Raw genomic sequence first — 13,328 nt, forward strand, 5'->3', positions numbered from 1 at the left:
CTTAGGGCCATTTCATTGTCCGTTGTCCATTGTCCGATTCAATGCTGCTGCTGTGCTCTTGATGTTGCTGCTGCTGCTGCTGCTGCTACATCTGCTGCTGCTAATGTTGCTGCCGTTTCCATTTAGTATTTGTTATGGCTTTTCTCTTAATTTGAGGTCGTGAGAATCATGGCTAATTAATTGTCCAACGAACAAATACATAAGCAAAGGCACATGTGTTGCATGCCGCCGATGGACTATTGTGCTTTTGTATTGGCCAGGACTTCGCATTGACAACTTTATGAAATGGCAAAGTTTTGGTCCTTTGTGGGGCAAAGGTTTCGCCATATTGTTGCCAGTTTTAGTGTGACTTATACTGGAAGTCTTGTTTGAATGTCCTGCAAATATACCCCTGCTTAAATACGCTGATATGGCTCATTGTTGCCGCTGTGTTCCCAATGTTGCTGTTGCTTCTGCTGCTTTTGCTGTTGCTGTTGCTCATGTTGATGGCGTGTTATTTAAATATATTTAAAGCAGGTAGAGGAGCTCGACACAAAATTACAGTTAGACGAATTGGGGGAAATTCCTCAGCCGAAAGCAGCAACAACAAGGGTAAAACAAAGTAGCTAGGGTAAATGTATTGCAGTTGCTGCTGCCGCTGCTGCTGCTGCTGCTGCTGCTGCTTTTGAAGTTGCTGGTGTGCCCTTTCTGTGCTGCTGCTTCCGCATCGATTTTCACATTGGCCACTGTTGCTGCCGCTGCCACTTCTTCTGCAGCCTCTTCCTTTGGTTCATTACAATTTATTTTTATGTGTAATGCAATTATTGTTGTTGCTGCCGCTTGAATGTTTATTCGCGCTACTTTGGCGGGGGCGTTTTAGAGGGGGGATTAGCGGTGGGCGGGGCACTCCGCCGAGGTCTTTGTTACACTCTCGGACATGACAACAAAGACACGACCACGACACGTTGCGAATTTGCCATGAACATTGCAGTGGCTGCAAGTTGCTGCTGCGCTGTGCTGTTGCAGTTGCTGTTGCCGTTGCCGTTGCTGCGGGGAAGCTGCTATTTGCAGCAAGAGTGGGAGGTGGAGGCAGTGGGTGGCTGGGCGGCTGGTAGGTTGGCTGGTTGGCTGGTTGGTTGGTTGGGTGGTGTACTGACCTGGCGTTGCACTAAATACAAACACACACTTACGGACACGGACACATCTGGCGCTGAAGATCGCGCGATTTCTTAATATGAGAATATTCCCACCATTGTCTCTTTCGCTGATGAGGCTCCAGAGCTCCTCTATTTCTTCTGTCTTCTGTGTTTTTTTTCGGGGTGACTGACTTGGCTGTGGAGTGGGTTGTCCACTTCGATTGCATGCGAGGATCGGTGGTGGCTTCAAGCGGAGGAGGAGCCCTCTCCTCTTGGCCCATTTAGCACCAGCTACTATCTACCCACGAGCTGCTGTTTACCGCTGGCGCTGCTTTAATTCCAGTTATGCGAACTTCTTTTGTCTTTTCCCAAGTGCAGTGTGAAAAGATTCCGCATTTGGCATTCACATGAAATCGGTGGCGGCCCTTTACTCCAGGGGTCATTACTGGTCACCAGTTGTTTCAGTTGTTGTTCGCCGGTGGGTGAAAGAACGGTTCTTGCGTGCAACACACGTGGCAGTTCCCACCTCTCCACTAATTTATTTGCTCTGGAATCTGTTGGCCGTGTATGTGTGTACTTCTCCATCGCCATCGCCATCTCCTTCAACTTCCCTCTCCCCCCGTCACATTTTAATTAATAATTTATGCTCGGATTTTCTCTTTGCAGGTGAGTCTAACGGTAATGGCAGCACCACTGACACCACTGGCACCACCAGCACCACTTGCACCACATTGTGCGTCCACCGAATGTTCCCAGGGAACATGATCAGTCCGAAAGTTAGAGGAACCAGTGAGTAATGAGCAAGTACTGCTAATTGGCAGTGAATTAAGTAGCGGGTTGTAGAGCAGAAATCAATTGAATTAGTGTAGGAGTAATACAAAAATGTATATTAATCTGTATGATCTAAGTCTTGTTCATAAACATAAGTTTGCGATCGTTACTGGTTATGCTTTTAAAAGGCTCTGGTTCCGATAGCAAAAATAAAACCAACGATCAGCTTCGATCACTGTGGGTTACCTTAAAGGGAAACCCATTTCATTTTCCCCATCGCGCCGTCTGAGATCCTCGATGGTTGATCGCTGATCGTCGATCGGCGATCGCAATTGTGCAAATCGAGACCAGAAACCCCAGCTTAGCCCTCACACCAGCGCACCGATCTCGTTTTGCGATCGAACAATGGGGCTGCACCTGCAATCGATCGAACAATTCATCAGGCGGGGATTAACAAAGATTTTCCCACAATTTCCCAGCAAAGTACCATCGAAATGCCCAGTGGCAGGAACAAGTATAAAATTTCATTATCGCGCACTTGCAAGACGGAAAGGGAAGGGAAATTGAACAAAATACAGAGCGGGCCTTAGGCTTATCCCATTACACTAAGCGCATATGCAGGAGTCCTGTGTCTGGAGTCCAGGGGTTGGGGTATTCACTTCTGAAGGCTGGATTGGGAATTCTGGGTTCCTGTGTCCTGCATCCTGAGGCCCAAAACACTTGTTGGCCGCTTCATGTTTCAGCAGAAAACGGCGCAGACAAAGCAGCGCCGGTGGAAAATGCGAAAAGATCCTGGGACAATGTCCTTCGCGCAGCTATGCTGCCACTTGATTAGCTGCTACATGGAAAGAAAATGTGTATGCTATTCCATTAAGAAATTATATAAAATTCCAATAAATCCAAGAAGTACTCAATGCAAAGTTTGATCATCCACGAATGAAAGCCAGTTTTCTAAAAGCATTGAAAGGACGTATCTTGAAAAACTGAAGTAATGCTTCTAGCTGATCAAAAGTCAATTAAAAATGGAGTTTTTTCCAGTGGGCACGGTCCGCGAATAGCGGAAAAGTTGCAAAAATAGAACCCGAAACGCTGGCATTATTTGTCATGGGAAAGATGGGCAGGTGACTTGGCTCCTCTTGCGATTCTGTGCAGATCCTGCGAGATCGTCCTGCTTGGGGAGTTGGTAATTGAATTGATCGTGATTCGGATTTGTGGCCATTGTCGATCGATGAGGATGCAGATGTAGCCTCGATCATTATGATAGCTGGCGGCTACCTGAAGAGAAAGGCAGGGGAACAAGGACAAGGACCTCGGGATCAGAATTCAGAATATCAGGACCCCGAATTCAGAACTCAGTACAGGGGCAGTTGTAGCGAAATCGCCAGGACAATGAGTGCGCATTTTGCAGGCTGTCCAATATTTGCGACGTGTCATCGATCGAAGGATGCTTGAGAACCTTCCCGCTCTCTTTTTATTGAATGTTTTTTGGTGCGTGAGAAAAAGGATTAAGGAGGACATGCATGTATATGGCAAATGCAGGACTGTCACGTGAAAGAGGTAGAGAGAGGTGTGCAAAAATAGTGGAAAATGGCAGTGAGGGTTCTTCGGCTTTTGGCGAAATGAAGTAGAAGAAGAGAAGGGCCAGCTGGCTTGGCGACTGTGGGAATTTCTGGGAGCGAGCATCGGTGTCTGATTTTGATCCATTTCAGGCTAATCAAAGCGCTCGAGCTGAGGAGCACCCCGCGTTTTCCGCCGATTTTCCCCAGCCCCTCGATTTTCCGTCGATTTTCCTGGCCAATTTCCCGACTGTATCCCGCTGCCCACTGCGGCATTGTCTGCAAGTTCAGTTCGATAAGCATCAAGTTCTCACGAACTTTTATTGTCCTCAAGACGACGGCGAAGACGCTGGCAACCTGGAACTGCAACTGGCAAACTGCACGAGCACCACCGCCCCCTTCCATCCGCCCACCACCCGACCGCCGCCCCCTTTTTCCAGGCAGAGCGACATTTTCCAAGCAATTAATGCCAAATTTAGACAATCCTGGGCTCTTTCTTTTTAGCCAAACAAATAGCTATGATCAAAATAATAGTGGCACTTGCTTTTCGAAAGGAAAATAAAAACTCGAAGCAGATCAGAAATTTAAAAAAATTGTTTATTTCCACTTATAATTTTCCAGAATCATTGATTCCTGTTTGCGAAGATTAATATCTGCCAGTTGAGCAACGCCCATCAATCCAAAGGCTGCGGCCAAGGATTTGACTCCAAGAGGATAGCTTTTCGATCATTTTAATATTGTTGATAACTAGGATTTGGACTGAATTATCATAGCCTAAATGAAATCACTATTATTTTGAGCTCAACTGTAAATATCCCCTACCATTTTATTAGCATGCTTAAAGACGGTACTCCTCAACTTCATTGAGCAAGGTTTCCCGGCGAAATTTTCCACCTCAATCAGGCGTGAAATATGAGTTAAACCCGCTAAGAAAAAGGCCGGAAGTGAGTACGCCCCACTACTCACGCATGACAACAGTCTGGTTTCGTTATTTTATTTGATTTTTACTCAGTTCGTTTGGGCATACGCTAACATTTCTTTGGCTTTTTATTTTTTGAGGCTCAGTTATATTTTTCGTGGCTCCCTGACCCAATTGCCGGCCTTACCTTGACTGAATCATCCAGCCGGAGACGGCGATAAGACCCCGGACCTTCGACCAAGCCCAAAAATACTGAAAACCAAGAAACAAACAAAATTAAAGGGGGCGAGACGAGACGCATGCGCGCAACCCGTCGCTAATAAATTCACGCATATGCGGGACATGTGGAAATTCAAACTAATTAAATTGTAAAACGAAATTAGCTTAGATAATTTGTAGAGTGCGATTCGGCTTAACCCTTTTGCTATCGCCCTGGGCCCGCATAGTCGACTGACATAATAATGCATCAGATCGGCCAGGCAATTCGATATGGCATTGCACTCGATCTATAGTCGATTATCAGTTGCAAATAATTTGATTAATGATGTAGTGGGTTTCGAATCGGGTGAGATTTTTAAGGGTTATTGCAAAGTTTCAAACGAAAACGTGGGACTTCTCATTTTAAAATATGAGTTAAATGAGCCGTTAGGATGTGTAACATTTTGTGATTAGTTTCGATATTTTCTAAAAATCGTGTATTCCTATTTGTAATTGGCACTCTAGCATAGCTTAGATTTTATTTAATGCTAACAAAGCAAAAGAATATCCTTTCCATGGCGCCACTTGTCGTGGCATTATCCTACTGGCTCCTGCCTTAACCCCCTACTGCCAGGCGGCATTTGCGGTTTGATGATGGTCGACGGTGTGGTCTTAACCCTGTGCAATTTATTTATGATTACGACTCTCAGTGCGTGCCTGTTGTTTTGACTGGTGGTCACATCCTTTTATATATATGTACATCCCTGAATATACATCTGTGCTACTGCTACTGTGGGCGTTGTCCTCTTATTCTGCCGCTATTGTCCCTTTAGGACAATCCTGAAATGGTCAGCCAACTCGCCAGGTTGCCTGTGTTTACTCTGAAAACATTTACTCCTGTTGTCCTCGATTTTATTGCGGATAAATCACCTCGTTGAGCAAAGGACATTTGTGGGTGTTGTAGGCAATGACACGCCCATTAGTCTATTAGAAGATGCGGCAATGTGATAAAGGATCTCACCAGGTTTCCAGATGTTGTACTTTCGTATATGAATTATTTGAATCTAATTGTTAGATGACTTTCTTGTAAGTTAAGGCAATTTTCTATATTACAATTACGTGTGCTTACTTTATATGAGAAAACATATTAAATAACTTAATAATAAAACCTATAGCGCGTTAACATTAGGCTTCCTTCGCCTCAATGACCGACTCGCCAACTTGGGCTGATTCGGGACCATCACATAAATCGAAGTCTCTGATTACTCCATAAATATCGAAATCGTAGACCATTCGCCATGGCATATAGCCACCGCATTCCTCGTTTCTTTTGGCTTTTGGCCGATGCTTTCTTTCGGTCTTTCGGCTGTGGGATATATAGTTATAGTCGTTCAATATGCGAGACACGTACGGCGGAAACAGCCGCATTGAGGCTGCGGTTCAGTCTGTAAATCCGAAATGGGGCAACAACACCTACGGCTGCAAGCCATTCAGTTTAAGGCCCCTTTTGACCAGGTCCAAAAGTCGAGGCCAAAAGATGGGCACGTCCACGTCCATGTTCACCGGCGACCAAGAGATCTCCGTTCGCTGATGGAGATGTCACTTGAGTAATTGTCGTCATACGCTCGCCGCTCAGCTTATTTTCCTATTTTCATTACCTGCCACACAAAAGCCGTCAGCGAAGAAAGTTTTCAATGTATGAGTTTACAGAGAGAGAAAATACCGCAACTCTATAGATGAAAATACAGTTTCCCTTTCACAATAATTAATAATTTTCCAGCCAGAATTATTTGAATTTTGTTATTGCATTTTGATATTTTTCATTATATTCGACTTGATATTCTTTTTTCTGTGTATTTCCACCCTGGACCTTGGACATTGGATGGCCTGAAATGCGCCTTTGTAGTTGCACAATCTGCGTGTCAATGATGACGCTACTCCCCAGAGAAACCCCAAGTTCCAGTTCCTCCACCTCCCTCTTCTTCTTCATCTCCTCCTCCTCCGATCTCCAATCGTTTGGCATGTCCAAGATGCAAGTCTGTCCAACGTGCAGCTATTTAGTGGCTTTGTCCCTCGCCCCCGCAATTCCATATCTCGGCATTCGCATCTGGGCAGCGCCTTTGTGTATCCGTATCTGTATCTGTAACGCTGCGTGTTTTGTATCTGATGCCCCTTGCTATACCAGATATATCTACCATGTGTGTGCGTGTGTCTGTGTGTCTGTGTGTGTGTGTGTGTGAGGGTCTGAGCGGTCTTTTGGGACCGAAGCGACCTGTGTCCACGTCCGCCGACAACATTTCATCATCGTGATGATCGTGAAAGGAGCACCTCGAACAATAATTGTCACTGGTACAAAAGTAATCATAATTTCGGAGTTTCTCCCTCACACTCTTTCACCTTTTTTGGGTCCATTATGCAGAGTGACGTGTTTCACCTTACTTTTGAGAATTAGCAAATGTCTCCCAGGTCCACTCAACCGTTTCCCAAACAAAGGTCGAAAATATTGGAAAATATATATACACGAAGATGCCGGGTAGCTGATTGATTTGACCGACCAACATGATGCGTGAAGATGACAAATCCAATCACAACAACAAAGAAGTCCTGTGAGTTTCTCAAGGAGGACATCAGCAGGTTGAGGGTCAAGAACAGATAACGAACGGTTGCACCCGAAACTGATCAAAGAAACTGGATTTGGGTACAAGAAAGTGCAAGTTTTCTGGGAATTCGAATTCATTTCAGGAAATCCAATAAACTAAAATTCGTTCATTTCTTTTTTAATATCCTAAATCAAATGAGATTATACAAAATTAAAAAAGTATGAGTATCTGGTTGCAAAAGAACTTTCCCAGGAAAGTGTGTGATAACACCATAAAAGACAAACAAGTTTTCTTTTAAAACATATTTTTTGTTGAATTATAATTATGTTCTCTAGCTTTTTGCATTTTTCGAAGTTTTTTAGCTGATCCGCTACTAAAACCGTTACAAACCGATCAAATTTCCATATTCATTCCACGCTTTTTTGCTAGAAAAAAAAGCCAAGTCCTTGCCGCAGGATTTCTATCTGCAACACGCAGAAACCAGCCAACCCAGAAAACCAAAAAATCTGACAAAAACTGAAAGAGGAGCAAAGCCCCGAAAACCGGTCACCCTTCCTATATGCCATAAATTTTCCGTTAAAAACGAATGCATTTCCAGTGAGATTTGCTCATTTAAACCGAAGCTGCTGGTCCAGGAAAACGTGAATATCAAGGGAAAATTATCAAAAAGAATGCCAGCCAAGAGTAAGAAAAAATGCAAAGGTAAAAAATCCAACATCCGAGGAGGGGAGACGACAATTGCCCGTCTTAGGGTGAGAGACCCACGAAACCCAAGACCATCTTCCTTTTTATCATTGTTTGAATTGAATTAAAAAAGCGACGGTAATCAATGCGAAGCTGCGCCGGCTGCTTCGTCCTTGTCCTCGTCCAGGACCCTCTATCTAAATCAGGCGAAAAAAAACCTTTGCCTGCCTCACATGTGACACAAACGCCACCCCACCCCTCGCGATTCATATCTTGGGAAAATCTTGGCCACCACCCAAAAAAAAAAAAACGGAAAAAGGAAACCCAAGGCGCGCACACACACACCCAAAATCGGGAGGACGAGAAAAAAAACAATAAGGACACGCACGAGGGGCATAAAAAATTAATATCGGGGAAGGAAAAAAAATTTGCATAGAACAAAAAATGCCGTTACACACACACGACGCACACAGTGAGGCTACCTGGACTCGGGCAGGACTCACCGAATTCGCAACTCTCCGCAGATCCTTAGGGGGTTGCAAAACAGAACGAACGGTAGGGAAAAAAATCACACTACCCCGGGACAAAGGAAATCGAAAGAAACACAAAAGGAAACTTTGAGGAAAGCAGGCGGCGATCGGTAAAAATTGCATAAAAAATAATTGCAAGGCGACAGGACGCGGGCTGGATGTCCTGTGCCTGGATGTCCTCCCCTCCGCCCCTTTGCGTTTGATTAAAGCGCACAAAGGACAGGGACCAGTTTTTTTTTTTTTTGCCTTCTTCTTAGCGTTCCAGGACATTAGCAGCATCCTTTTACAAGGCAGCTCGCATCTGCGCAGGCGCCGCCGCGTCTTAGTCCTGCCGAGGGGTAAATCAAAAGCGCGCGCAAAAAAACCAGGGTTCGTTATGCCCGTGGTATGGTTTAGTAAAAAAAAAACAAAAAACAACACACATGAGGAACAAAAAAATTCGTTTACCCTCGTGACAAAGGGAAAGGATTAAGCAACGAGGCAGAAGAAGAGAATCTTAGAGAATGTTACGCATCCGCCTGGCCATCTCCATCTTCATCTCCTTCCCCGAATCCCCTCTATTATTAGATATATGTATTCAGGGGGAAGGGGGTTATGAGATCGGGGCTGGTCGCCACACTTATTGCGCAGCTTCCGCGATCTGAACTCCAGAGAGAACTGCGCACATCCCATGCTGGGATAAACGATGCCGAGATTTGGAGAAAGAGAGTGGGAATAGGAGAGAGTTCAAGGAACTCCGACGTTTCCAGGATCTGTGGAGCATTGTCTCCATAAATAGCTCACTCAACTGAAACGGAACTCGACCATCCCCCTTGCTACAACAATGTCCATGCTTTATGAACGAACTAAATCTGATCCCCTGCTAAACTCGATATCCAAGAACTATAAACTATCTAAAACTGACAACTTCATAGTATGATATTACAGAACTCCATCTGCCCACTAAACTAATTTCAAACACTTCGTACTGAATTTAATAGCAGACCATTGTCTTCATCAATAAACAGTATAGCCAATAAGAAGTAATTTCTTTTCGAGATACGAAAATTATTTCTAGCCTTGACTTCAATATGACAAACCTAAGCCAAATCTTTGTCATAACCTTTTATGACCTCTACGGATTAGGATATTTATTGAATTTATTCATTTAATTTGACCAAAGAATTACTTTTGCAGAAAAGTAATATAAATTTGAAAAAATGTTCCTGCTGTTTTTGAAGGAGTGTTTAGTTAATTCTTCAACAACTGATTTTACTGTGGCATTTTCTAAGCCTATCTTTAGTTACGATCCCAAGTGAGACCCTGTCATTGGTCAGTTGTTCGCTGCCCGACAACCCGTTCGCTCTATCAACACACCTCCTGCTGCTTCCCCCCCGCTCCAATCCTTATGCTCATGACTTATAGTTACACTCCTTCGCCGGCGTTTTTAACCCTCTGCTGTGCGTAACAGCTCAATTTGGGCAGCGATTAGCGGCGGACAGTCGATAGTTTTCCTTTATCCATGTGAGTAGACAGATTTTTCCTGAAGAGGGGGGGTTACGGGGGAGCAGTCGTAGTCGCCGTCGCTGCCTCGGTCGGCGTAGACGCTGGCAGCAACGGACAGTCGTCCAGAGATGAATTCATCCCCCTATTTCCCATATATTTCGCCTTTGGTCCACTCGCAACTCGAACATGTGCGAGGGAGAGGTACAGAGGGCAAGAGTGAGAGAGGGAGACGGGCCAGCAACCCCTGCACGCGCGTGTGTGTGTGTAGTGGTGACTACACACGTTTTTTTCCTATATGGTTTTTTTTAGCCCCGACCCTCGAGGGTCAAAGGGAATGAAGAGCGGTGTGTGTGCGCTGTGTGTGAGTAAAAAACGCTGTCTCTGCCGACGTCGACGGCGACGGCACAGCCTCAGCGGCAGGATTGAACGTTCGACGACCGTCGACCCTCGAGCGTCCCAGGAAGCCAACTAGTTGTCAGTCCACGTGAAGCCTCCGAGGGGTCAACAACACACTGCTCACGACCTCAAATCAGATTTAGATCCTTCGGCCGACAAACACGTCGATTTACCAAACATTACCTCGCATTCCCCACAATCACTCGAAACGGTTTAACCGATACGCAACCGATACCCAGCCGTTACCGTTACTGTTACCGCTTCGTGTCTTGTGAAAGTGCTGAAATATAAGAAAAACACAAGAAAAAACAAACATTATAGGACAACCACACGCAGGACAATTGGATTACCTACGATCGTGTGTGTCTGTCACTACAATCTTTTTGTGCCTTTCACTTTTTTTTTTAAATGCAAAAACTATTTTTTTTAATCTAAAAACGACAAAAACAACAATAACTTGTGATGTGTTAAATGTTTAAAACGTAAAACAAAACAAGAAAAAACAAAACACAAGACACCACAATATTTTTTTTTATACAAAAATCAAGATGTACAACAAAATGCTGTCGATCAGTGAGGATCATGGATTCCGTTCGCTGAGCCGTAAGTTCAAAATTAAAAGCAAAATAAAGCTCATTAGTTTAATATGTGGTATGCCTTGAGTGACCAAACCCTAAAATCGTTGTTATATCATAATCAAGAGCACCCAAAACATTTCCCAATAAGCAATTGCCCAGAGGCGTGTATCTTGGACGGAGATAACCGCAGCATTTCTTGGAACTTCCCAGAAATTCCTATAACAGCTCTTCCTGTTCTGTTCAGTTCTGCTGCGGTACTTCTTTTTACCATGGTGTTCATGGGTGTCTCTTTAATCATTCGCCGTTGTCGCTCTATGTTGTCCCCCAAATAGATACAAAAAACAACAAAAAAACAGGCAAATGTGCGGACAATTTTTGATAAGCGCGTTATACTGGGAAGAACAACCAGAACAACAATAAGCCAACGCCCGCACCCACACCAGCACACACCCAGCGGTATAGTGAGTATAGAGGGGGCAACCTACTTACCTACCTATATGGATCGCGCAGCTATATTTACATATGTCCGTCGTGACTGTCGTTGACTTTCGGGAAATAAAACAAACTTCTCTATATCGCCTCTCTGCACCTTGCTCACAATACAAATACAAATATTTTAGCGACAAAAAACGAAAAAAAAAAAACAGAGCAGGGTAAAAAACAACGACCTGAAAATGAAAAGTAAAACTTACAAGCCACATATGTCTTATCAAAAGAAGTGAGCAGAGAGCAACAATGGGAACATTTCATTGGCTCTAAGCAAATAGAGCGGGTCTTCTTTTGCCATCGGTCCACCTCAAACTTACATTTCGATTACAAACGGATGTTCAAACAGCGCGCGACTTCAAAAGACCAATTGGATTGCAGCTAACCGGAAGTACAGTTGCACTTAATCGCTTCTTAGCGAGATACTTAGAATAAAACTAGATAATCTGCTCAAACCTGGAATAGTTGAAAGGAAATTGACTATATTTTTAATATACACCTATACCTTATCTGGTTTGTTATGTGAGGCATTAACTAGGCTTTAGTTTCCTTAAATAAAAAAGTTCGAAGCAAAAACACGGGGAACTGTTTAAATTAAAACGTATTTACTATTATACATTTAAGTTTTCACCTGGCTACATTTAAACATTAATTGCTATGTATTTGTATTGGACTTTCGGTTGAATGCTCTTTTATTATTTAGTGTGGTTGTTGTGCCCATACCTTGTGCCCATTTCCTTTGGCTTATCAGTCGCCATGTGTGTCCAGCTTTAACACACAGACAGACGCACACGTGGACTATATGTTAATGCCCGATTCCAGGCCGCGACCATATTTGCATGTGGCTCATTCACTCAACCTGGCGGGGTAACTGTGGGCTCGTACCGTCCGCTTGTCCGTCCGTCCGTCTACGGGTCTGCGGTCTCCGGTTTTACGGTCGGGGTTCCATTTGTTTGCTCATTTGTTTGTCCAGATATCCAGTCGCTTACCTTGCCGCCATATGCGGGTGTTATCAGCAGTCAGCGCTAGCTTTTGGCTAACCGCTTCTTCTCCTCGTTTTTTTTTTTCCCAAAACCCCGTGAACCCCCCGAGCCACCATGAAACGAGCTCTATTGGGGGACAGTAGGCAAATAAAACCAAATTTTGTATGCTAAAACACTTTGCGAAGGCGACCGGTGTGATAAGGCTTCGGGGCTTCGATACTCGTATTGTTGCGCCCCCGCACAACAGAAATCATTGTAATTCCAGGCGGCACAATATATGTATATAATATAAAACACTATGTGCATGTGTACGACATACCGCGCTCTGTTTGTTATAGTTTCAGCTGCTAAACACCTTTCCACGTATCCGTATCGCTATGTTATCCACACATAATTTGTTTAAACAAATTAAGTCGGGGGCCGCTTGACTCCAGTTGATTTTCAGTTTTTCAGCTGCTGACGTCGCTTTGTCACTGTCAGCCAAAAAAAAAATAAAATTCAACCGCCTGTTGGACACAACACTTACATATTTATATATATACTTACTACTACTACGCCCACGCCGACTGTTATCGCCTGCCACAGAATTTTGAATTTGTTTAACCCTTTTTTGTTGTTAAACTTTTAAATGAGTTGGCCAAAAAACAATACAACAAGTCGAAATAACAAAAAAATAAAGAGCGTTGTCTTTAAATATTTACTCAGCATTTTCGGGGCGTTCGTTATTATTATTTCTACTCTGTTTTTTATTTAACAACCCGTCAACGAAGTGGAGCACTTGGAGTCATTATAACTGGATAACCATTCAGCTGTCTTTAGTTTTCGATTTTGCAGCATGGAGGGAAAAGTGATTGAAAACGAATATATTTATACTTACTGTCTTTTTCCTTACCCAATTTTCTACTTTAATATTAATAACAACTGTGATTGCTTAAAGTGGCACAAGTTTCGCTATTTTCCACCATTTTGCTCTCAGATAGTTGGTCCAGTTTTTCGTGGCTGACGCCATTTTTCATCGGGGTCCTGT

General features: G+C 43.8%; 1 protein-coding gene across 3 annotated transcripts in view; it reads left to right on the forward strand.

Moving 5' to 3' along the window:
* LOC117146963 (B-cell lymphoma/leukemia 11A) overlaps positions 1-13,328 on the forward strand; it is a 44,649-nt gene that overhangs the window by 20,584 nt on the left and 10,737 nt on the right. The window contains exon 1 of one of the 3 annotated variants that reach the window (XM_033313627.1): positions 1,781-1,904. The exons of 1 other annotated variant lie outside the window; for it this stretch is intronic. In XM_033313627.1, coding sequence (XP_033169518.1) covers positions 1,862-1,904 — 43 coding nt within the window. In that variant the 5' untranslated portion in view covers positions 1,781-1,861. Of the gene's footprint in view, positions 1-1,780; positions 1,905-10,802; positions 10,858-13,328 lie in introns of those variants that run through there. One more of the 3 variants, XM_033313626.1, reaches the window with a different exon arrangement.

The sequence above is a fragment of the Drosophila mauritiana genome, chromosome X, assembly GCF_004382145.1.
Source record: "Drosophila mauritiana strain mau12 chromosome X, ASM438214v1, whole genome shotgun sequence".
Lineage (NCBI taxonomy): Eukaryota > Metazoa > Arthropoda > Insecta > Diptera > Drosophilidae > Drosophila > Drosophila mauritiana.